Below are 27,123 nucleotides of genomic sequence, written 5' to 3'. Positions count from 1 at the left end.
CGCGAGTATTGTGAGATGTTACTAGCCCCTTGTATATAATGATACCCGGATAATTTTCTTTCAACGAAAGGGCACATCTCGAAGGCATCGTTAAAGTTCCTTGAACTTCCTCTCCATCAACTTTGGTTGAAAATGCTACAGTTGGTACCACATCCACATTGCCTTCACCATCTTTGTATTCACTTGCTCCAACATTGTGATAGTGGAAAATAGATGGTGCTTTGAACTCCTTGAGATGACGAATCTCGAAATGTTGTATAAGTTTTTCAAGTTTCTTCGATCTCAGATTGGCTAGAGTACGTTTCATGTCTCAGGGAGTTGAGGCTCCTTCTGTTACTCTTCTTAAGTCATGGTAACTTCCCTGTCCATTAGCCTTAGGTTTTAATCCAAGATATACCATAATACTTGGATAAGACAGCGATCCATCCAGAAATCGTTTTGGAGCAAATACAGCAGTAGATTTACTAATCCCATTTTCCACATAGTTGAAGTGAATGATACAGCACGCTCCATGGATCGAATGAGCTTCTTCCGTTTTTGTCACCTCCATAATCAATCCTATTGAAAGATCTGACATTCTCTGCAGTGATTTTGCTTCCATTAAAGTAGCCTTACTTAATGTTCTTAACTTGTCTGCCACATCTTTTACCCTTTGCTCCAAATTCGTTTCGATTTGGTTGGATTTCTTTTTCTTCGTTGAAGGAGTCGTGTTAGAAAGAGTTACAGGTGAAATTCTCTTTTTCGTCATCTTCACTGAACTATTCGATCCAGGTTTTATCACTCCAGATTGAGTATTATCCTCCATAGTTGTGTAGTGTGTTAATTCTCTGAGTTTGAATGAAGAACTGATATCGTTTTAGTAAAATTCTGCTGGTTATATACAATTCTCCTCATCAAATGATTAATGAGTTTTGATAAATTTAGTTGCATCATCCATAATATCAGAAGACTTTTCGCGAAATTGAAAATCGCGAGATTCAATTTCGCGAAAGTTGACTATATAATATATATAATGTGTAATTTCGCGAAATCCAATTTCGTGAAATTCACTTTTCGCGAAATTCAATTTCGCGAAAGTTGACTATATAATATATATAATGTGTAATTTCGCGAAATCCAATTTCGCGAAATTCACTTTTCGCGAAATTCAATTTCGCGAAAGTTGACTATATAATATATATAATGTGTAATTTCGCGAAATCCAATTTCGTGAAATTCACTTTTCGCGAAATTCAATTTCGCGAAAGTTGACTATATAATATATATAATGTGTAATTTCGCGAAATCCAATTTCGCGAAATTCACTTTTCGCGAAATTCAATTTCGCGAAAGTTGACTATATAATATATATAATGTGTAATTTCGCGAAATCCAATTTCGCGAAATTTACTTTCGCGAAATCCAATTTCGCGAAAGTTGAGTGAGACAAGTTGGATTAGAAGTGATTTATAGCTTTTGTGCAGGTTCCACCTCCTTGAACTTGACTAGTATAAATACAGCCAAGTTTGATGGACTCACCATTATTGAGAGCTTTTTTCGAACTATTTCTATACCTAACTGGATTATATATCTCACAAAAGTTTGGATTAATTCTACAATTTGGATATCTACGTATAATCTTCTCTCAGAACTTTGGATTATATTTCTCTGAACTAACTGGATTATATATCTCACAAAAGTTTGGATTAATTCTACAATTTGGATATCTATGTATAATCTTCTCTCAGAATTTTGGATTATCTCTGTTTCACTGGATTATATTTCTCCGAACTAACTAGATTATATATCTCACAAAAGTTTGGATTAATTCTACAATTTGGATATCTATGTATAATCTTCTCTCAGAACTTTGGATTATCTCTGTTTCACTGGATTATATATCTCCGAAATTTGAATACATCAAGGAAATGTATCCGGCATCTTCCCATTCAGAAGGAGACTGGAGCAAATCTGATGAGGTGAGTTGATTTACAATAATTGGTGGAAAAATTTTTTAATGAATGAATAAATGTAGAGAGAATAGTAAAATGAGATTTTTAATTCTTGGCAGCTGGAAATCTTCCTCAAAGATGTTCAAGCTTTCACGAGAGCATAATTTAATTTCATCGGAAAATTCTGCTCCTTCCACTTCAATTGATAATAGAGAAAGAAGCAGAAGTAGGGAAATAAGTGTATCATCCGTTTCAGCTAATAAATATATCTGCTTAGAATGTTCGACTTCATTTAACAAAAAATCAAACCTCAAAAGACATGTTAAACACATTCATCTCCAATCGAATGAAAGTTCAGAATCGTTTACAACATCAACTAATGATTCTTCGGAACAATATCACGAATATGATGATGATGATGATGCCTCGATTATTATACAAGTTTCCAATCCCCCTTTCATTTTTGAAAAAGTAAAGATTGTTTCTCATCATTCTTCATTTCGTTCTGCTTCAACTCAAATTGGAAGAGGAGATCTTAGTCGATCTAAGATAACAGTAACTCCTATTACTCGAAATCTTGCTGATGATGAATCCGATGAATCAGATGTATCAGAAAATAAGAAAATACAAATGAAATCGAAGAAAATAGATATTTATCTGATCAACCTACAAATCAAATCGAAAGAAACTAAAATGAAGTGGACGCTGATGATGACAATTTAGTTGGTATTAATGATAGAGTCGAGCCCATCGTTCCTATCGAAAATGAAAGAGAACAAGATAATCAGGATATCATTCCTGGTATTGATGATGAGGAATGGGATGAGTTAATAAGAAGATATTGGAATGCTATGAAAAAAAAAGACGACGAGGAAGAGTTGTTGAAACGTTAAACGTAAATTTATGGAATGGAAATATTCCTCAAGCAGAACTTCCAACTCCAAACCATTCGGAAAGAATATGGAACGAGATGTTGACAACTTGGAATGGGTTACAAACAAGAGCTAAGTTGAATTGTAGTGTGGGATGCATTCTTGAACATAAAACTTCAGGAGAATTAAGATATTTTCATGCTTCATCGAATAATGCTACAATTTTCAAAAAAGCAAAACTGATTACAACAAGACAGGAACTACAGAATTTCTTTGAAGAATTGACAAGACAAGATCTTGCTGCTATAGCGATTCGAGAACGCCCGAATACAGCTTGGAAATTGAATGTAATTACCAATATTTCATTCTATTTCTATAAATTGATTGGAATGGGGCAAATAGGAATGGTTTCAGATCTTCCGACTCACATTCTTAACAATCGACATGTAATCACTATGCATAACATTCCTCGTAGCTGCACTCCTTACACAGACAATCTCTGTTTCTTCAGATGTTTAGCCTTGAAGGTAATGTGTAAGTGTTCAAACCGATGTAGTTGCACCAGACAAAGACCAAAACAGCAACTTGTGAAGGTGCTATTTCAAAAGTACTCGAATCACATTTCTTCTTCCTCATCCAACAAAGTTCTGATGAATAATTTTCCTGGAATTGAGTTAGGAGACTTAATTTCTCTTGAGAAATGTTTTGACCTCCGTATAACCGTGTTTTCTCTGAATGCTGATGAAACCTCAACAGTCATCTGGACATCGTCCTAAAAAGAGGGAAAGGAACTCTTCCTCGATTTGCAGAACTCTCATTTCAGTTTCATCAAGGATGTTAATGCTTATACTAAAGGGTTTAGTTGTCCTTCCTGTGAAGTGAGCTTTACAAAAAGAGGAAATTTCAATAGACATAAATGTAGTCAAGAAGTAGTAACAAACTTCATCTTCGAAGGAGGAAAGTTTAAGGCAACACCTACAATTTTCGAACAACTGAAACGAGAGATAGGAATATCCGTGGCTGAGGAAGATACTTATTATCCCTTTTTAATCACCTATGATATCGAGTGTTATCTTCCAAAATCCGACCTTACACCAAATTCCAATTCGGTTACATTCACATCGAGACACGAATTGATGAGTATATCAGTTTGTTCAAATGTACCCGGATTTAAGGATCCAAAGTGTTTTGTAAGTGAGGGAGATACTGATTCTTGTATATCTTCTTTTGTTCAGTATATTTCCCAAATTGCTGATGAAGCCCGGGATATCCTTGAAAAAAAACTTTACTACATTAGACAGTTGATGAAGGCAAAAGCTGAAAAGCAAGGAAAAGTTGAAGAAAGATTTAAATCCTGCAAATTTTCCAATCCTCGAGTATACCATTCAAGAGAGGAATTTTGTCATTTATTTAATCGTTTCGACAAATTCATCTCATGTATTCCGATTCTAGGATTTAATTCACAAAACTACGACCTGAATGTGATGAAAGGACCTCTACTTCGATGTCTTCAAGACACAGAAGACGAAGATTTTGATTTTGTAGTGAAAAGAACAAACAAGATGAGCTGTATTCAATCAAGAAGATTCAAATTCTTGGATATTTCCAACTTCATTGCTCCAGGATTTTCCTATGCAAAGTATCTCAAAGTTTTCAAATGCTCTCAACAAAAAGGATTCTATCCTTATGAATATATGGATGATCTTGAGAAGTTGAAACAACCGTTTCTACCAGCTAAAGAATGCTTTTACAGTTCTTTGAGAGATGAACATATTTCGGATGCTGATTATGAAATCTGTTTAAACATTTGGAAACAAGAGAAGATGAAAACGTTAAAAGATTTTCTAGTATGGTACAACAATCTCGATGTAGTACCATTTGTTGAAGCTGTAGAAAAACAAAAAGAAGTTTACAGAACCATGGGAATCGATATGTTGAAAGATGCCATTTCACTTCCTGGATTGGCAGTAAAATGGATGTTGAAACTTTCAGATTCGCCTCCTCATCCTATGAGTTCTCATCATCAGACAATCTCATCACATCATTTCAAAGCTTGTCAACCTGTCTGTCTGATCAAGGAAAGTGATAAAGATATTTACTTTACTATCAAGGACAATATCGTAGGTGGACCTAGCATTGTTTTTCACAGACTTCATGAGTCAAAGAAAACACTGATTCGAGAAAGAAAGTTTGGAAAGGAATCCAAACTTTGTGAACTTATTCTAGGAGTTGATGCAAATGCATTATATTTGTGGAGTATGATGCAAGAAATGCCTACTGGAAACCCTAGAATAAGACGATTCGAAAATGGATTTGCATACACTCATTCTCGAAAAAATAGCATGGCTGCTCATGGATGGTTACAATTTTTGACTTGGAAGGACAATATTCAAATCTTACATGAAAACAACGATAAAGAATTCAGAATTGGACAACATAATCTTCCTGTTGATGGATATTGTGAAGAATCGAATACAGTGTTTCAATTTCATGGATGTTTCTGGCATGGACATAACTGTAACAAGACCAAAGGAATAAGTATACATCCATATAAGAATCGACCCATGAGTGAAGTTCTGGAGGAAACGATAAAGAAGGAAGAATATGTTAAAGAACTTGGATATCGTTTAGTAAGAATCTGGGAGTGTGAATGGAACAAGATGATTGAGGATAAGACCGAGATTAAGAACTTTATTAGTATCTTCAACGAAGAGTTTTATCCTTCCAATTCCTTTGCCACCGAGGATGAGATTATTCAGCAGATTATAAAAGGGGAGATATATGGATTCATTGAATGCGATATATCTGTTCCTGAAAACTTATACGAAAAGTTTTCAGAAATGAGCCCCGTTTTCAAGAATACATCTTTGAATAGAAATCATCTTAGTGAAAGTATGAAAGAATTTGCTGAAAAGGAAGGAATGCTACCTCAAGAACAACGAACTTTGGAGGGGAGTATGTTAGGAGAAAAATTTTTACTACTCACCACTTTAGCAAAATGGTATCTTAATCATGGATTGATTATAACCAAAATATATCAAGTCATAGAATACACCCCTAGAAGAGTTTTCCAGTCATTTGGAGAATCTGTCTCAAATGCTAGAAGAGCTGGTGACAAAGATCCTGACCAAGAGTTGATAGCCACAACCAATAAACTCATTGGAAATTCATCGTACGGGAAAACAATCACTGAGAAATTAAAACATCGAAATGTCAAGTATATTCAAGGAGATTATGAAGCATCCTTGAGAATACGATCACACAGATTTGAATCTTTGGAGGAAATCATTGATAGCTTCTATGAGTTGACTCAACACAAGCCTTCGGTTAGTAGTATATATTTATTATCTTATTGATATAATTGAATCATAATGAAAAATTTACTTGAGCTAATATATGTAAAGGAATCTAATAGGACTGTATATATTTATTCAGATGAAAATGGATATACCTGTACATATCGGATTCTCCATATTACAACTGGCTAAACTTCGGATGTTGGAGTTCTACTATGACTTCATGGACAGGTAAGTAATCTCATTTGTATCTTTTAGAAAAAATATGTATAATGGTAAACATTTGAATGATAATTTTTGAAATGGGAGTATTATAATACTAAGATAAAAAGAATTAAGGATTGAAATTTTTTATTTTAGATACTTCGACAGAAAGGACATCCAGTATGTGGCGATGGATACAGATAGTGCCTACATGGCTCTTTCAGCACCTATGGATAATATCGTTAGAAAAGAGATCGCTGATATATACTACAAAGAATATGGAAAATGGTTTCCTAGGATGTATTGCGATCGACACACGGAGGATTTCCAACTCTGTAAATCTGTTCCTACAAAGTTGTGGGAATTACAAAATTGTTGCAAAGAAGTATATCAATATGATATAAGGACTCCTGGTTTATTCAAAGTAGAATTTTCAGGACATGGAATAGTAGCCTTAAATTCTAAGACTTACTTTTGCTGGAATGATGAAACTCATTCTACAAAGCATAGCAGTAAAGGATTAAGTAAAACTACGAATAGTTTTACAAAAGACACTTTTTTAAAAGTATTACATTCAAGATCTCCTAAGGAAGGGGTAAACAAAGGTTTTGTAAAAAAAGACAATAGAGTGTTCTCATACACTCAACTTAGAACTGGATTAACATATTTTTATTCAAAAAGAAGAGTAGGTAACGATGGAGTGAGCACAGAATATATTTTAGCATAATTTTTAGAAGTGAATTTGTTGTTAAGTATATATGATAGTAGAGTTTTGCTCCTCGATGTATTATTACTATAAAATTTTATTTTCTTCATTGGCTCTTCTTTTCGTATATACAATATCAATAATATATAACTAAGCTCATATAAATTCAATATACTATCCAATGTAAAATCATTTCGAATGTAGACTTTCTCATAGTAACATGACTCAAAACATTCTGATCAAAGATTTTGTTCCATTCGAGGTTGCAGAAATAATCCCAGATAACATCTTGGTTCATCTTGACAAAAATGAACAAATTCGTACTCATCTTACTGAGGAATGTTTATACTACATTCTAGGAACAGCTGCTTTTAGAAAAGTTGTGTCATTGAAAAGATTAAAGTCCAACTGTGTCTGCAGTGCGTTGGAATGCAGGGAATGTTTGGAATCAACATTATGTGTAAAATAAATATCGATAACACCCTCAGATTTGAAGATGACCTTTGAATGGGTTGATCTTGAAGCTACCATTCGAGAAAGTAAAACTGGAAAAGAGGTTGATTTAGAATGGATTAACAGATTTATCGCGACCGATTTTAAAACGATGGAAGAAACGATTTTTGAAACCGTGTTTTGGAATAGAATTCGGCACTACATGACTCATCCTACTCAACGTGATGAAACGAAACAACTGCTCTTCAAAAGACTCATTCATATAGCACAATTTCCATTAATCGGAGAAAGCGTGGAAGAGGAAATCGAGCATGAAATTGATGATGTAATTATAGATGAAAAATCTGTTGGATGAAAATAAAAAAAAAAGATTCGGAATGATATTAAGTCTACTCCTCTAGATTTCTCCACCATTCTTCAATTTAGCTCTGTTGGTGAAGGAACCAAAAAAAAAAAAACGAAGAAAACAGAAACAATGTCGGTTATATTTCTAGAGGAGTTTATTCCAGCTCATCTTAAGGATGGACAATTATCAAGAGTGGATGTAAAGAAAAACACAAAAAAATTCATCAGAAGAGTTACTGAAGAAACTTTTTACTATGTTATCGGATTCTATATCTATAAACGTTTCATAACATATTTAGAAAGTCGGTGTGGATGCTTCGAGGGAGCTCGAGGATGTCAATATTGTATTAGAATAATGCAAATACAATATGGAAATGAAGGATTCACTCGACAAGAACTTCATGAGACTTTTGCCGAACTCGATATTGGAACGTGTTTGGAATCTGCTCAAATCGGACCAAGGAGTGACAAAGTCCAACTATCATTATTATCCTCACTTGATTGGAACACACCTTCAAACATAATATTAACCGAAACAAGACTTTATCCATATTTGAGAGGAGAAGCCAATGATCAACATGCTACAAATCGTTACTTCAGTGAACTCCTGCATATCAATGGGAAGAAATGATAATCATCACAGTTAGACTTTGCATAATTCTTTATATTTAATCACTTTATATCCAAGAAGGATTGACTCATCAAATAGAATTGAATAACTTTTTTTTGTATAGTATTTCAAGATAATTTTGAAGAATGAACTATATATATTATATTGACATACTTTTTTATGCATTTTCTTTGCCTACTTCAGTCAAGAGAGTAGTATTTTAAAAAGACACTATGACTATAATGAATTTGCACATTATAATATTTCTCATTTTACGCTTTACGGGAATAATAAATGGAAATCAAAGAATTCAATATGTTACCGATGCGAATAACTGCTTAAGCAGAACACTCAATGAATTTGAAGTTTCATTACTACTTCCATTCGAAGAAACTACTTTATATCACAAGAATAATGAAACATGCGGAAGAATATTTCCATTGGACTACATTCATTGTGGTTATCCATTACCAGGCAATCACAGATTTGCGTGTAAAGAACTACTAAATGAAGATGAAGCAGATGAAAAAAACCTATACCTTAATCCTATAGTGTCAGCTTCATCGGAGCAAGTTCTAACATATTCTGAATGTGAATATTCAGTTCAAAATTCCACAATCGATATTCTAATTGATTTCAAATTATTCTACAGAGGAGAATTATGTGGATATAACTCTACTCTTTCAATGTTGCAATGTCCTCCAGGATCGAATTTTCAAGATATTGACTTTATCTGTAATCTTCAACCTATTTCAAATTCTACTACACCTAAAGATACCTTCATATATGATAATATTGGAAATAATGAAGGATTAGATTTGTTACTTCCTGTTCAGTTTCTCAATTCTTTGGGAAAATCAACTATTATTTTAGTTCTTCGATGTGACACAGAAATTGATGAAAGATGTATTCCAAAACTTTCCTTTTTAAAACGAATGACAGAATGATTTTGAATTTTTTGTAACATTTATAGTTTATATTTTATAATAAAAACTTATCTCTCATTCAACCAAATATATAACAATCTCCGGAAAATCAACCCCTCGGTGTCCCAGATATTAACCCCCTCACTCATCCGCTAGGTAATCTCTCGCTCTCCTCGATAATCCGCGAGATCCACTCCGGAAAACCATCCAGCCCTCGATGTCCCAGATATTCACCCCCACTATTCCACCGATAATCGGCGACGATTCGCCCGACTAATCCGCGACGATTCCCCCGACTAATCCCGCGATAATCCGCGTTCAATCGGATGACTCATCCCCCGCTAATCCGATGACTCATCCACAGATAATCCGCTGATTACGCCAGGAGCGGATCCGTAACCCCTCGAATTCAACCCCCTACTCTACACCACAATTTCCCCCCAAACCCCAACATCTCATTCAACTCCACACGATTCAATCTACACCCCTAGCCAATTTAATTCACAACCCCCTTTTTCTATCCCCCCGCTGGATCCGTCACTTTTGTGTGTAGATCTGCTCTCTATATACTACTTATATATATATATATATATATATATATATATATATATATATATATATACATAAACTATATTAAGAACTGAAAACTTTTAAAACATTTTACAACTTAAAGTTTCATGGTTGCTACCATTCATCAGGTAAAATTAAAATGATTTGAAGCTCATATGACTGTACGTAAAAACACATCGAGTAGCTCAACGATAAAGGCCAGCTACATATAAGGTAATACAACAATTTAATTGGTTCATGTCACAGCATTGCAAATTAAGTGCTTATTTGAATGTCAGCACTTTGACACAAGCTCGTTTCTTGAGTTTAAGCTTGCAAGCTCAGGTTTGTATAAAATGAAGTATTTCTCCCAAGTACACAAATTACAGCGTTTACTGGTCTTATTGTAACTACTCGCTTTTTCAATACTCTCCACTTGATGTCGTACTGGATGGATCAATCTTTAAGCTGCCATATATAATTACTTAGTTCTGTTGAAGTTCGTTTTGATGGATTGTGGAAGCTGCTACGATGGTTGTAATATCTTTTCTTGAATGAGCCCTCTGTCAAGCCAACATATGTCTGTTTGGTAGCATTATGTTCTTTGGTCATAACTGTAGCCTGATAGATGACGGAACTGGACAAACATGCATTTGGCAGTGGACACGTACTTTTATCTCGACAGTTGCATGTTGCTGTTGGCTTTTCGTTTGATAGCTGCGCTTTGTTGTTATTTGTAATAATCTGTCCAATATTCTTCATGCATCTATAGCTAAGTTTTAAATTGTTTCTATTAAATATCGAATAGAGTTTGTGATCTTTGGGAAATTCTTCACTCAGAGCTCTGAAGAAAAGCTTTCCTATATTGGTGGCAACATTTTTAGAGAAAGGGGGGTTATACCAAAGTATATTTCTCCTGCGTTTGCTTCTGGTGTTATGCGATGTTATATTCTCACTAAATGTCAGTTTATGATGGTATCCACTTATATTAAGGGCTTCTTGGTGCTCTTTTGTATTTTGTCTAAATATATCTTGATTTGATGATATTGCGGAGAGGCGCAGGTTGACTGATGCTGGAATGTTTTTGATGATGGAAGGTGGATGGTTAGATCTTGTGTGCACGTATCTAGGCACATTATTAGGCTTGCTGAAGGGTCTATATAATTCATTCTGTAGATCTAACGATATATCCAAAAAGTCAACGGTGCTTTTATTTGCATCTACAGATATTTTCAGCCCATATCGATGGAATAATGTGCACAGATTTTTCTTGAGCTTCTCAGTCTGTTTAGGAGTTGCTCTCACTACGCCAAGTCCATCATCTCGGTATAATCCAAAAGTCTCTTTTGTGATTTGGTTTATCTGATGTAACATAAAGCAGCCAACCAGTTCACATATTTCTGCTCCATCATAGGAGCCCATAGCCACATCGAAGCAGTCTGCATGTCCTGATTTCCCCCATGCTTCATGATCACTATATAGCAGGGTCTTTTTGGTGTGCAAGATTATTCTGCGCTCATCAGATGTTATAGTCTCGTAGTTGGTAGCAAAGTCTAAAGCTAGAGATAGAAGGTCAATAGATATGGAGGGGTAGAACTCAACAACATCAAAAGATAGAAATCTACACTCTTTCTTATTAGGAATAGCATTGAACCATGTGATTACGTCATGTGTGTTCTTCCATTGATTTATGCTGATGGCGCTATTTATTTTAAAGTTTATGCGTTCTACTATGTTCTTGCTTATGATGCCAAGTTCGTTCTTAGTAGGGTTGATTAGGCGGCAAGATGGTTTAGATGCAAAACTCGCCTTGTGGTCTTTTAAAGTGATAAAGGCATCATTGGTTGCCAATGAGTCTATCCTGTCACTGATGTTAAGAGAATAAGCTATCTCCATTGTTTCTCTCGTGATGGAGGATATAGTGGTATTATACAGAGAAACAATGGAGATAGCTGATTCTCTTAGCATCAGTGACAGGATAGACTCATTGGCAACCAATGATGCCTTTATCACTTTAAAAGACCACAAGGCGAGTTTTGCATCTAAACCATCTTGCCGCCTAATCAACCCTACTAAGAACGAACTTGGCATCATAAACAAGAACATAGTAGAACGCATAAACTTTAAAATAAATAGCGTCATCAGCATAAATCAATGGAAGAACACACATGACGTAATCACATGGTTCAATGCTATTCCTAATAAGAAAGAGTGTAGATTTCTATCTTTTGATGTTGTTGAGTTCTACCCCTCCATATCTATTGACCTTCTATCTCTAGCTTTAGACTTTGCTACCAACTACGAGACTATAACATCTGATGAGCGCAGAATAATCTTGCACACCAAAAAGACCCTGCTATATAGTGATCATGAAGCATGGGGGAAATCAGGACATGCAGACTGCTTCGATGTGGCTATGGGCTCCTATGATGGAGCAGAAATATGTGAACTGGTTGGCTGCTTTATGTTACATCAGATAAACCAAATCACAAAAGAGACTTTTGGATTATACCGAGATGATGGACTTGGCGTTGTGAGAGCAACTCCTAAACAGACTGAGAAGCTCAAGAAAAGTCTGTGCACATTATTCCATCGATATGGGCTGAAAATATCTGTAGATGCAAATAAAAGCACCGTTGACTTTTTGGATATATCGTTAGATCTACAGAATGAGTTATATAGACCCTTCAACAAACCTAATAATGTGCCTAGATACGTGCACACAAGATCTAACCATCCACCTTCCATCATCAAAAACATTCCAGCATCAGTCAACCTGCGCCTCTCCGCAATATCATCAAATCAAGATATATTTAGACAAAATACAAAAGAGCACCAAGAAGCCCTTAATATAAGTGGATACCATCATAAACTGACATTTAGTGAGAATATAACATCGCATAACACCAGAAGCAAACGCAGGAGAAATATACTTTGGTATAACCCCCCTTTCTCTAAAAATGTTGCCACCAATATAGGAAAGCTTTTCTTCAGAGCTCTGAGTGAAGAATTTCCCAAAGATCACAAACTCTAATCGATATTTAATAGAAACAATTTAAAACTTAGCTATAGCTGCATGAAGAATATTGGACAGATTATTACAAATAACAACAAAGCGCAGCTATCAAACGAAAAGCCAACAGCAACATGCAACTGTCGAGATAAAAGTACGTGTCCACTGCCAAATGCATGTTTGTCCAGTTCCGTCATCTATCAGGCTACAGTTATGACCAAAGAACATAATGCTACCAAACAGACATATGTTGGCTTGACAGAGGGCTCATTCAAAAAAGATATTACAACCATCGTAGCAGCTTCCACAATCCATCAAAACGAACTTCAACAGAACTAAGTAATTATATATGGCAGCTTAAAGATCGATCCATCCAGTACGACATCAAGTGGAGAGTATTGAAAAAAACGAGTAGTTACAATAAGACCAGTAAATGCTGTAATTTGTGTATTTGGGAGAAATACTTCATTTTATACAAACCTGAGCTTGCAAGCTTAAACTCAAGAAACGAGCTTGTGTCAAAGTGCAGACATTCAAATAAGCACTTAATTTGCAATGCTGTGACATGAACCAATTAAATTGTTGTATTACCGTATATGTAGCTGGCCTTTATCGTTAAGCTACTCGATGTGTTTTTACGTACAGTCATATGAGCTTCAAATCATTTTAATTTTACCTGATGAATGGTAGCAACCATGAAACTTTAAGTTGTAAAATGTTTTAAAAGTTTTCAGTTCTTAATATAGTTTATATAAATGCTCTATTTTAATATTGAGCACTCTCTTCTAGTGAACTGCAAACTTCTTCTTCATCAGTATATATATATATATATATATATATACATATATATACATATATATATATATATATATATATATATATATATATATATATATATATATATATATATATATATATATATATATATATGATATATGAGATAGAGGAACACTTTGATGTAACCATGGGTGCTTTGAAGGAGCCGAGACGTGTGAGCTTGTCGGAGACTTTATACAAAGCAAACTAGCAGCAAATTATGGCAATTCATTTGGACTGTACAGGGATGATGGGCTGGGAATAATCAGAGACACTTCTCGACAACTAGAAAAAATTAAAGAAGACCTTTGCGAGATATTAAAAAACCATGGACTGTGGATCACTATTGATGCAAACAGAAAGTCAGTGAACTACCTCGACATTACGCTGGATTTAAACAATGAGACTTACAAGCCTTTCAACAAACCAAATAACTTGTCCATTTATGTCAGCTCAAAATCTAACCACCCCAGAAACATCATCAAAAACTTACCCGCAGGTATAAACAACAGACTTTGCGCGCTCTCCTCTGACAGCAAAACATTGGAGTCATTGACCAAAATCTACCAAACAGCCTTACAGAATAGTGGGTACAACCACAAACTACAATACTCTCCTATAGCAACAACATCTCAAACTAAAAGGCAAAACGACCGCGTAACACTATTCGGTATAACCCCCCATTCAGCAAGCCTGTCACAACCAATATCGGCTGATAATTCTTAAGAATTGTCACAAAAGAGTTTCCTGAGTACAACCCACTGCACACCATATTCAACAAGAACACTCTAAAAATTGGTTACAGCTGTATGAAAAACGTAAAAAAACATCATAGACTCGCACAACCTAAAACTCTTGAAGGGCAAATGATCTACCAGGAAAAATTTACCAGCGAACTCTTGCAAATGTCATTTAAAAGCCAACTGCCCACTACGGGAGAAGTGTTTGCAGTTTGCTATAATTTACCAAGCCATTGTCACCTTCCACGATGGTGAAGCTAACTATAGTGGCTTAACAGAAATTTCATTTAAAACGCGCTATAACAATCACAAAATGTTGTTTACAGAACGAAATAAAAGAACTGCCACTGAACTCAGCAAGCAAATATGGCGGTGGAAGGATTCAAACAATAACTATTCCATCAACTGGAGAATACTGGAGCAGTACATTCCGCCGGCCAATGGCTCTAAAACTGTGCCTTGTGGCTACAAAATTTTTTTATATTATATACAGGCCACACTTTGATTCATTGAACAAAAGCACCAAACTTGTCAGCGCCTGCAGACACGCTAGCAAGTTTCTACTGTCCAATTTAAAAACCTAATGCTTCTATGAATCCTTTAACGACCATAATCTTCCAGCTGTGAAGTTTTAGTAATTTCAAAAGTTCCAGCTGTATATAAGTAACCAAAACTGGTGCTATCACTTTATCTGAAGATTGTTCTTACCAAGCATGAAACTAATAGTAATCAAGTGTTTTATCTAAAGTTATTATAGTCTGTATTATATATATATACTACATATATATATATATATTACATATATATATATATAGTTGGGACAGTTGGTAAGGTGTTGGGATAGTGATAATTGGGTCCTGGGTTCAAACCCCAACAACTGTATCCTTCTGGCAGGTCCTTAGACAAGACCCTTGCCTGTATATTGTCTACAACCTTTATAAAGAGTGCAATAATCAAAGCCATGCTGGCTTGGATGTCGCCTGACCAAACAAGGTCTCCACTGCCTGTAGCTGAACCAGGACAAGGCAGTGACAAATGAGCTACTGGTTCAAAACGGTTTAGTGCTCAAACTCCCAGGTCTCTGGTAGGAGACCCAAGTTAGAGCAGAAATTACCATCCAAATGGGTCAACCGAGGTGAGGAAACAAATTTATATATATATATATATATATAATAATATATATAATAATATATATAATATATATAACTAACTAGAGTGTGGAATAGGTTAATTTTACTTATCTTTATTCCAGATTGATGTTTTATTCTGGGGTCAGAATAAAACATCAATATTTTAAGTAGGCCTGACCACTTATCTATTATATATATATATATATATATATATATATATATATATATATATATATATATATATATATATATATATATATATATATATATATATATACTTCTAAGCTAGTGACTGCTTGGTAATCTCTCAGGATTATTTGTTATCAGTTTTTGTTTGTTGAACTAAGAGTAAATGTATGTTAAGTTAAATTAGATTTGTTTTTAACCAGGTTAACCAATTACCTAAAAACCAAATAATTTATAGGAACATCCATTTGAGCAGAAATATCTGCATGTAAAGTTAAGTTAATCAGAATTTGCAACACTTTGTTGAATAAAAATATATAGGCAAACTATTGAGTGGAAAACTGATAAATTTCACATTTTCACTCAACTACTTAATATTAGTTCAAGCATTAAACTTTCAAATAACTCATACAATGTAGATTTCATAGGTGCTGAAGGTGTCCCTGGTTATATTTATCAGTTCAGGGTCTTTTATTGTGTTAAAAATCACAGCACATTATCTTAGCTGCCAACATTGTTACTTGCCAGATTCCTCCAACAATTTTAGCTCATTTATGTTGAAAATCAAAGCATTTACAGTAGGCAACTAAGATGCTACTTTGAGACATATTCTATGTATTTATTTAAAAATAAAAAATTAAATGGCTTACGACTTTAATGCTAAGCACTTTGTGTTAGCGAGAGATGTAAGCTGTTGCGGCATAAACCTATTGCTTTGTAAAATAAATAAAATGCAAAGCATAACAAAGACAAAAAATTATATTTGCTCTCAAAGAAATAGTTTTCAATTTGTTAAAATTGCTTTGATTTAATAAAAACATTTGAGGACTTGATAAGACTGCTATAAAGATTATTGGTTTAGAGATAGCTACTAAAAATTATTTTATTGTAAAGCTATAAAACAAACTCCATTAAACTTAATAAATGGCAAATAACTTAACAAATAAAAGTCATTAACTAAAGTTTTGCAATTTTTATATTATAGTACTGGTATTTTATCTTATAGTACTAGAACTTTTATATTATAGTACTAGAATTTTTATCTTATAGTACTAGTATTTTAAAATAGAGTACTATAATTTTTATATTATAGTACTAGTATTTTTATATTATAGTACTAAAATTTTTATATTATTGTAATAGTATTTTATATTATAGTACTAGTACTTTCATATTATAGTACTATAATTTTTATATTATAGTACTAGTACTTTCATATTATAGTACTTGTATTTTTATATTTTAGTACTAGTATTTTATCTTATAGTACTAGCATTTTTATATTATAGTACTAGAATTTTTATATTATAGTACTAGTATTTTTATATTATAATACTAGTATTTTTATATTATAGTACAAAACTAGTACAAAACTGCATGTCATGCTATTGCTTTAGCAAATCTTTATCTAGTGTCAACACACCTATTTATATGCCAAAAAAATCAATTCTATCAATAATGCTAATTACTTGAGTTATATCAGTTACAGTGAGATCTAACAGAATTAAATAAATAAAACAGAATTCTGATTTATAAAACAGAATTCTGTTTAATAAATCAAATTCAAATCAAGAGAAGCAGTGATCTTTTTTAACTAATACACTAAGAGCGAGTATAATTAATTTACATAGATATAATTTCAGCATGAACTACAGGAATAATAGATGATTTAGCAGCCCACCTTTGTCGTGGGTGAATCTGAAAAATACCTTTTTTTCTTCCTCACCAACCAAAATAGACATTAAGTGTCATACATACAAAACCTGTATGCCGGCGTAAAATATTAGTTAAATTCAACATCGAAATATTTCTTTTCAAATTTGATGAAATACTTTGTAAAAAATATAGCTTGATGCAGCATCTCAATATTCAAGATGAGACTTGAAATTATACTTTACTCACCACATTTATCATTTGCACCACAACTCCCAGTTTGTGAATATATCTTTGCATACTGGAAAATGATGTTTTTAGCCAAGTCTACCTTCCACCACCTGTTGCTAGACAATTGTGTATGAGAAAATGCGGTATTAGCGAGATTCCCATCAACAGCAAGGGCAGAGCCATACCGATTTGTATTATTTTCATATGTACTATCTTGATCCGTTTCCTTCCGTAATGCATGGTTATGTCCTACAAATGATTTGTCTGTATGTATAAACTGTTCAGTCAATTATGAAAACCAATATCATTGATATAATAAGGTTTCTGTACAAAATAAGTTTTAGGGCTATACACTAAAATATGCTGCATTAACTCAAAGAACTATTGTGTTGAAAATTAAATATATTTTTAATAACAGTAAAAAATGCAGAAGCATAATGAAAAGTTAAACAGTATAATTATTATTCATATTGATTTACAATATACATATTGTTAAAATCGCAGAAACAAACAGCTCCTAAATCATACATTTTACTGATTGTCAAATGCTGGCCTTATGATAGGAATGTTCACTTACTTGGATATGCAAAGACTTGAACTTCCTTTAAAGTTAAAGTATTCTGTTTTTGCTCCGTAGTCACTCCAAGGTGTCTGGTGAGAATGATTGTGTTTAAGTTAAACACTGCTACAGGATTGTATTTACCAGTTCCAGAATAAGTCGATATGGTATCCCACTTTTCAGGTGTGGTTTTGTCATCTTTTGACTTTGGAGTCAAAATATTCATTTGCTGAAACCTAGCAACTAGAAATGCACGTTGTGTGTAACACTTGTAGGTATGGGAAGTCATTATCTATGAGGCATTGAAGCGTTTGCATGTAATTTTGCAAAAATAAAATAGTTAGTTACATGTAATTATCCTGCCATAGCTTTAAACTTAATGAATGATTTACTGCTCTAAGGTTAGTGTATAAAATAGGATCAAAAATCTACTGAATTCAGATCAATTTAAATTCTTTATTTGAGATTAATATTAAAAAAACATGATATTTTGTTACGCAGGAACAAAAAATATACATTGTCTAAACAATAACATGTAGCATAAGTTTTACTCACACTCTGTATCTGTTCTACTGTAGAGTTCCACAAGTGCTACTGATGTTTCTTTACCCAAGTCTACTTTCCACCAGTTCTTAGTTGTAGTCATTCCTTTAGTGTGAGAAAAAGCATACATTCCAAAGAGAACTCCGTCTACAGCTCGTAAAGCAGTTAGCTTCCCTCAGTTGTCGACTGGCTAACTTGGCAGTTGTATACGAGGTCACCTATTAAATAAAAAAGCAGATATTTATAATTTTTAATGTGCAAGGTATACCTATTTTTAATTATCTCTACAGCATAGTACAGAAAACAGAAACTTTATAGCAAACATATGACTAAAGTACTTAGTTTGAAAATGTCATAGTTTCTAGACCTGATAACCTTACTTAGTCTAAACACTTTTTTGAATAATATGTAGATGTTTTCCTTTTAAATAATAAACATTTCTTAGCGGATATACATGCAGTCTTTTGACCAAATCTTTCAAAATTGTTTTTGTGAAATGAGAAGTTAGTAAGCTACCATCATTTACGAAAAAAGTCTGACTGCTACAATCAATATAATCAGTAGTTTGAGACAGTGATTTTATGATCTGCTGACACTTTAAAGGATTGGAAAAGGTAAATAGTTAAAATGATTCTGTGAACCAAAAAATTCTAAGCTTGTAATAACCAGTTTAAATAGCAACCTAGTCACAACAGTGTTGTGCGTACACAACAAAATTTAATCTGTTATCTACCTGCAATACACAGAAAATAGGTAAGCATTCAGTGTCTGCTTTCTTTACTTTATGTTACATACCCTCATGCATACACACGAGTAATTTTCTATGGCTGTTTGTGTCTATGCAATCTTTCAGGATGAAAAGCAACAACTGTTTCAAACTTGGTTTGTAGTTTTTGTATCTCACCAGAAATTGCATTACAAAGTACAAAAGGCATATCTGCATGTTTAAAGTACTAGATGTGTTACCCGGCGTTGCCCAGGTAATAAAAAAGTCTTTGGACAGAAAATTGATTTGTATTTCACATATAACCACATTTGCCATTCTAACTTTCAAACTACATATTATGAGAGAAGTGTTTTGTGTAGTTGAAATAATTTAAGAGAGAAAATAAAAACAACTTTAGAGGTTTTCAAACTTTTCCAAACAACTATAACTTTCAAACTTCAAATCATGAGGAAATGTTTTTGTGCAGGAAAACTAATTTAAAAATAAATAAAATAACTGTAAATGTTTTCAAACCAACGGAAATTTAAAATTTCATAACTTTCAGCGGCGTATATATTTAAATAATGTACAATGGAACCTCGGTTCTCAAAACATAATCCATTCCAGAAAGTTGTTCGAAAACTGAGTTGTTTGAGTTCCGAAACAATTCTTCCTATTAAAATAAAATTATGTAAATTTTAATCCATTTTACAGCGAAGAAACACTGTTGGTAAAGTAGCATTTACAGCTTCGGTAACAACTTCAGTAACATTTTACACCATAAGCTGTACTTGCTAAGCTTGTACTTGTACTTGCTATTTTACACCATAAGTTGTACTTGTAACCGGGCGTTGCCCGGGTATTGAAAAGGTCTTTGCACAGAAAATTTATTTGTATTTAACATATAAGTAACAACATTTGCCATTTTAACTTTCAAATTACATATCATGAGAAAAGCGTTTTGTGTAGTTGAAATAATTGAAGAAAAAATTGCAACCCTTTGAAACTACTGCAAAGGGTTTCAAACTTTTTCAAACAACTGTAACTTTCAAACTTTATATCATGAGGAAAATGTTTTGTGCAAACAAAAAAAATAAAAAAAATAAAACAATTATAAAAGGGATTAGTTGTAAATGTGAAATAATTAGCAAGTAGTAGGTAAACTAAGTCCGTTTTGCTACAATTACAATAAAATATGATTTGGTAATGATACAATTAATACACAATGACAAAACAAAACAAAATTCCTGAATATGTTGAATTAAGAATAGCAATTCTTGCATAGAAGTGTGTGTATAAAAAGGTTAATGTTCAACCAGAACCTATCCATCAAAACTTTGAATACGACGATACTGAGAAGATGACAGTATATGGTAGTATTTTTAGTTGAAGTTTTATTAGAACAATGTCTGCCAAAAATGGTTGAATAAAAAATAATATTAATGATAAAGATTAAAAACTAATCAAGTAATAATAACAGTGTGGAAAAATGAATAATGTTTTAACTTCAAACACAAAACTCAAATTATGTTTAAAATAATGCAAGTTGAAAGTTATTCAAATTCAAATTCAAAAGTTATAAGAAGTTTATAAATGTAATAAGAGAATGTAAAGTTAGATATCTATATATCGTAAAGGTTTGTGCGACCTTCACTTTCCTCCACTAGTACAAGACTCGTGCATGAGTACAATACATATAATTCTGCTTAGCTCATCAAGGTGTACAATAAAGAATCAAGTAACAGGCAATGAACAGGCTCATAACAGCTCTGCTCTTCTACACAAATGTTCGAGCTTATATAGCTAGTAAGCTCCACCTCCGTTCTACTTGGCTGGACCCGGCAAAACTCTGGGCTGGCTTGGCTGAACCCCGACTTCATTAACACGCCTGACTGAACACGGCTTGACTCGGCTTAATTCAGCCCTATGCTCAGCTTCCAGTGGACCACATTCCACAACCCTCTCCCCCCATTGGTGACCATGGTCTCCAATCTACATATTGAGAGAGAGCCTACGGCAGCCACGTGGCAGACCCCTCCTCTCCTGTCAGGGTTCGGCCCCGGTTCTCCACATACCTGTCTGAGACAGCTGCCGTGGGGCAGATCGTGTCAGTCTTGACGGCCGCCTTCTCCCACTTCCGATCTCCCTGGTCTGCTGCTACACCAACTGGCTTCGGTGCACTTAGGGCTTCCTCAGCTTCTTTCAAACTCCTGGTGACTGAAGCCAATAGTTCTGGCAAAGACGCATCACATGCGTCATCAAATTTCTCCAACAAACTGAGGGCGTCTGGGGGTGATCGAGTGCTCCAATAGAAAGGCCCTGGTAGTGGTAGTGAGAACTACCTGGTTGTCTTCTTGTCCCACCTCCAGGTCATTTGCTGGTGACTCCATCGAGTAGCACACTTCGTTCCCATACCGGTCCGGCCTTCTAGTAGTCCGGGCCGGCCTTGAGTTGTGGCGGAAAGGTTCCGATGAAGTCTCCAGTGTCGGAGCCGTTCCGGTCTCCTCCGGATTTGATTTCGGTTCTCTCGGAACATCTTCTGGTGGGAACTGATTAGCTTCTACCAAACTTGGAGAGCTTCCTTGGCGTCCCTGGTGTTCTCCTTCCTCCGGTCTGGCCGGGTTTTTTCTCGGAGTTACCTCCTGTGCATGCTTTTCGGCAGCCTCCAGCAAAAGCCTTTCCCATTTAGGGAGGCGGCATTATTGGCACAGGATCCACTCTGGCCTCTTCCTGCCTTTTCTCCGGCCTGCTGTGTCGAGCTCCCTTTATGTTGGGACCCCTTCCTTGGCTCCAGAGTGGCTGGGGCCTGTCCCAACTTCTCTGGGTGAGCATGATAGGGTTTTAGCCTATCTGGCCCTGCCGTTCCACCAGATATGTGTAAATCCCCCTGACCTTCAGGACCTGGTATGGTCCCACGAACTTTGCCTGCAGCTTGGGATTTTCTCCCCGCCTTGGGCGTTTTTTTGTGAGCCATACCCAGTCACCTGGGGCGTACAGCGGTGGCTCTTTCCTGTCTTCTTGCCGCACCTCTATCTGGCTTTGCCATAGTGCTTCATGCACTGTCTGCAGTCTTCGCTGCACTTCCAGAGCGTGCTCGTAGGCAGGAAAGAGTTTGGTGAGTGGAGGGTGGTTTTTCAATTGGTCTGGCAACCTCAGCTCCCGTCCCAACATTAAAATGTTGGCCGTTTCTCCAGTCGCGGAGTGGAGGGTGCCTCTGTATGCCATCATCAGCTAGGGGAGCAGTAGGTCCTACTTGTCCTGTCCCCGAGCCAGGAGCAGCGCCGTCAAGGATTCTTCGAGTCCCCTGTTATCCCGCTTCACGATTACATTTGCCAGTGGATGATACGGAGTTGCACGGGTTTTCCCCACATTTCAAAGTTGGCACAGTTCGGCCATCAGTTGGCTCTTGAACTGTGCCCTTTGGTCCGTGCGGATCTGCTCAAGCAATCCCAGGTAACAGAAGACCCGCTCATCCAGTGCGTTGGCGACCACCGGGGCCGTGGCGTCAGGTAGTGCCAAGGCGTCCTGCCACCGGGTGAAGTGGTCATTGAGAACCAGCACCCACTTGACAGGAAATGGCCCCACCAGATCCACAGCCACCCTCTGCCAGAGTCGTCTAACATAGAGCCTCCTTTTCCTCCGGCAACCTTTGTCCCTCCATGCTTTGTGGCCTGGCACACCTCGCAGCTCTTGATGAGCCATCTGACTGTGGACGTCAGTCCGGGCCAGTACCACATCAGTTGGAGGCGACCTATCATCCTTTTCATCCCAGCGTGAGCCAAGGCATGCTTTTGCCACACCGTGGTTTCCCGCATGATCAGAGAGCGGATGGCGCACCATCTGGCGTGGCCCTGCGGGGTAACATGTTGAACGGTTTGTGCGACCTTCACTTTTCTACTAGTACAAGACTCGTGCATAAGTACAATACATCTATTTCTGCTTAGTTCATCAAGGTGTACAAGAAAGAATCAAGTAACAGGCAATGAACAGGCCCAGAACAGCTTTGTTTTGCTACACAAATGTTCAAGCTTATATAGCTAGTAAGCTCCGCCTCCATTCTACTTGGCTGGACCCGGCAAGGCTCTGGACGGGCTTGGCTGAACTCCGACCTCATTAATACGCCTGACTGAACACAGCTTGGTTCGGCTTAACTCAGTCCTATGCTCAGCTCCCAGTGGACCACATTCCACAACAATATATATTTCTTAAAGTATGTAAATGTATGTAAATATAAGGGAGTCAGGAATAACTGATACTTGTAATCTTATATGTTAATCTTACAGTAATTTTACAAATGTTTGTTGTAAAATGTGAAATTAATTACGAATTAGTTATGTTTAGAAGGAAATATGTGTAAGCTAACACACCTAGCTGTACAACCTGGCGTTCCCCGGGTAATAAAAAGTCTGTGGACAGAAAATTGATTTGTATGTAACATATAACAACATTTGCCATTCTACATAAAAACAAATGTAAAGGTTTTCAAACTTTGTCAAACAACTTTTAAACTTCATATCATGAGAAAAATGTTTTGTGCAGGTCAGAGGAATTAAAAAACAAAATAAACGACTATAAAAGGGATTAGATGTAAAAGTGAAATAATTAGCAAGTAGGAGCTAAATTGAGTCTGTGTTTCTACGATTACAATAAGAGATGTTTCGGTAATGATACAATTAACACAAACTGAGAGAGCAAAATAAAAATTCTGAATATGTTGAATTAATAATAAAAATTCTTGCATAGAAGTGTGTTTATAAAAAAGTTACTGTGCCACTACCGGCTATCTATAAAAACTCTGAATACGACGATACTGGTACGGTGGTATGTAAAAATGAGATATTGTAGTGTCTTTGTCTGATCGAAGGCGAGAGAATCTAGAGGCTATTCCAACTTGAGATAATACAATTGTCAGCATGAAAAGTATTAACCTTTACAGTGATTTAGCTATTGAACTTTACGAAAAGCCGGAAAAAGAAGTTCACAAAAATGCAAAAAAGGCATAGTGGTTCATAGAGCTAATAGAATTTAATCGTCAAATTCTAATATCAAGAGAGTCTATTGTTGCTATCGTTTTGCCGAAGAAATTAGCTCTAATATGGTGAGGACAAAAAAGTATCGTGTGTCATAGAGCTAAAAAGTTCATAGAGCTGCAATTATCACGTCATTTTGGTGTGAAAACGGAAAATGATGAGTATGCTATGGATAAAGAATAAGCAATGGTATGAGCTTCCATGGTCTCATGTTAAAGCGTTGATTTAATATCAATTAAGTATCAATCAATAATAGAGCGTTGGTATTTCAATCTGTGTTTGCGATCTTCGTGAGTGCAAGTCCAGCACAATGCAGAATTTTATATCCAAAACTTTAATAGCCATATCTGGACATACCCTAAGATACTTTGAAAAATGCATTTATAGACTTTTATCGAAACTATTAAGAAAATTTTTTGAAAAGTTACAAAAAGTTTATGTATGATTAATATAATGAGCAATATAATATGACTGTAAAGAAGAAGCAAAACATAATCATGAGAACCGCTCATAATACAATATAACTAGCTACTTACGGTAAGAGTAGACCTTGACCTCAGCTAGAGAAACTCCTTTATCATGAGAACTGAACACAGCTACATGCGTCACAAAGACTCCTTCTTCTAATATGATGTTACCGATTGCTCCATATGGTGGATGGTGGTAGTACCTAATCGACCATTTATCTGAGTCCAAATCAGGTGATGGAGGTTTAAACTCATTTGATGTGAGGATGTAAACTTTCTGTAGACGATCCCTGTCTAAAAAGATAATATACAGTCAAGTACTCACAGAAACTCATTCAAGTGTAAAAAATCAGCTTCTGAGCTCAAAACGTTGAATCTTGAAAACTTTAATAAAAAAGAGTTTATTTATAAATATCCTACTCTCATTTCTGTTGTAGAGTTCAATGTTGGTAATTTCATACTGCTCTCCTAAATTTACCATCCACCATTGGTTACCCTTTATTTCAGTGTGAGAGAATTCAGATCCATTTGTGTTCCCATCAACAGCTTTTTGGGCAGGGTGATCACTTTGGGAATAATCACTACTTTGTATTGCAGGCTTTCCTAGTGCTAAGTTACCTGCAAACAGAGTAGAAGTGTTAACACATAAATATAATCATTAATTTATGGAAATATATGAAGCAAAACTTTTACCAAGGATACTAATATTTTAGCTAGCAGTTTGAAACATACCCTTGTAAGGATGAAGCAAATGTTACTTTTTTAGTAGTTGAGGTTCTAATGAATTGTGGTAAATTGAAACGCTATTATTCGGAGAATAAATCTTGTTTTACTCTCAGCTATTTGAGTCATAAAATAAGTTTAATTACACCATAAATCATCATGTAGGAAAACAAGAGTATAGCTCAAAGATTAGGAATACGATGAAATCTATGACGAATTTACAATGAAGTAACCTACACAAATGCAATGTACATGCTTACACTAAGTCTGCTACAATATTGCCTACCGTATGTAAACTGTCACTTAAAAGGGGAGCCATGGTAAAGCCTTCATTTACGGAAAATGCAACTGATGATGGTTGAAGAGATACGAGACTTTAAACTATTTCTGCTTAGCCAGCAATATAGGCAAGTCTAATAAGATGCCCAAAAATACAAATTTGTCAGAAAAAATAGAATATTACCTCTTCTGAAATAATTTTATCCCTAATAATGTGCAAATCGCTAAAATATTTAGCAAAACTGTTATCAAGTTTTATGTTAATCTGAACTTTGATAGAAGTTTATATTGAAGTCATCTGTCCAGCTTATTCAGCACTAGTGAATGTTACATACTCACCATCAGTCATAGGCTGGGCTCCAACCAAAACAAAAAAAGCAGCTAAAAAGAACCCTATAAGCTCAGTCATAATTTCATCAACTAGATCTTCTACTACGAAGTCAACAAATTAGCCGAGGTTGAGTAAGGAGGAAACTAATTTCTTATCTACAAGTAAAAGTGATACGGTTTCCATGCTCTCTACTACTCAGCCTAAACAAACAGTAGATAATGCTAGCTATAAATGATAGTCTACCGCTATGTTATTAGCTTTAGTCTCAATGGCTACAGAATGAATTATTTCATGATTGAATTTGCTTGAGAAACCATGATAGTTATTAAAAGTTCAGAGTAATAAAAAGCTAATAATATAAATTTGGGATGATATAGAATACGCTGTAGTATTAACCTATCATTGAAAGTTTAAGAATTATACACGTAGAAGCATGAACAGCTTGGAAAAACTTGTACTGACCAATGTTGAGTACACTCTTTATCATGAGATTTTTGTAGGAAATACTTAAATAAAGCCAAATTTAGATGAAGTCCTGTCTAGAGTAGCAAGTAAAAAGAAGCTAAGTTAACTTCAGTAAAATGAGAATTATAACTATATGTTTAAGTTGGTTTGAAAAATACTTACTCTAGTCAATTCTTTAAATCTTTTGAAAGCAGAGATGAGGATCAAGATTTGTGAACTGATTTACTAAGACTAATCAAAGTTTACAGTAACTTATATTATTAGGTTTTATTATTTCATTGTTAGTTTAGTTGCTCTTTTTCACTAGCTCCTTCACTTTGAGAGTAAATATTTTTAAATATGTGCTAAAAGAAATTTTG

At 35.1% G+C, this 27,123-nt stretch overlaps 1 protein-coding gene across 1 annotated transcript; it reads right to left on the bottom strand.

Annotated features, from left to right (window-relative positions):
• Nucleotides 1–23,527: 23,527 nt before the first annotated feature.
• LOC137400402 (uncharacterized) lies at nucleotides 23,528–26,377 on the bottom strand. Its single transcript, XM_068086731.1, has 4 exons — nucleotides 26,308–26,377; nucleotides 25,387–25,584; nucleotides 25,036–25,260; nucleotides 23,528–23,673 (listed from the first exon to the last, which is right to left on the bottom strand). Exons 1-4 carry the CDS (start codon nucleotides 26,375–26,377, stop codon nucleotides 23,528–23,530), a joined length of 639 nt encoding a protein of 212 aa, XP_067942832.1.
• Nucleotides 26,378–27,123: the final 746 nt, after the last annotated feature.

Source organism: Watersipora subatra, chromosome 7 (genome assembly GCF_963576615.1).
Source record: "Watersipora subatra chromosome 7, tzWatSuba1.1, whole genome shotgun sequence".
In the NCBI taxonomy this organism is placed as follows: domain Eukaryota; kingdom Metazoa; phylum Bryozoa; class Gymnolaemata; order Cheilostomatida; family Watersiporidae; genus Watersipora; species Watersipora subatra.
Note: the sequence above shows the minus strand (reverse complement) of the source record. Positions and strands in the feature narration are given on the sequence as shown.

Excerpts from the sequence above, each read along its gene's own strand:
- LOC137400402 (XM_068086731.1), bottom strand. The coding sequence starts at position 26,377 with ATGACTGAGCTTATAGGGTTCTTTTTAGCTGCTTTTTTTGTTTTGGTT. Across the intron at positions 25,261-25,386 it reads ACTCTACAACAGAAATGAGA|ACAGGGATCGTCTACAGAAA; the intron begins GTAGGATATTTA and ends TTATCTTTTTAG. Across the intron at positions 23,674-25,035 it reads GGTCAAGGTCTACTCTTACC|AAATATATATTGTTGTGGAA; the intron begins GTAAGTAGCTAG and ends ACATACTTTAAG.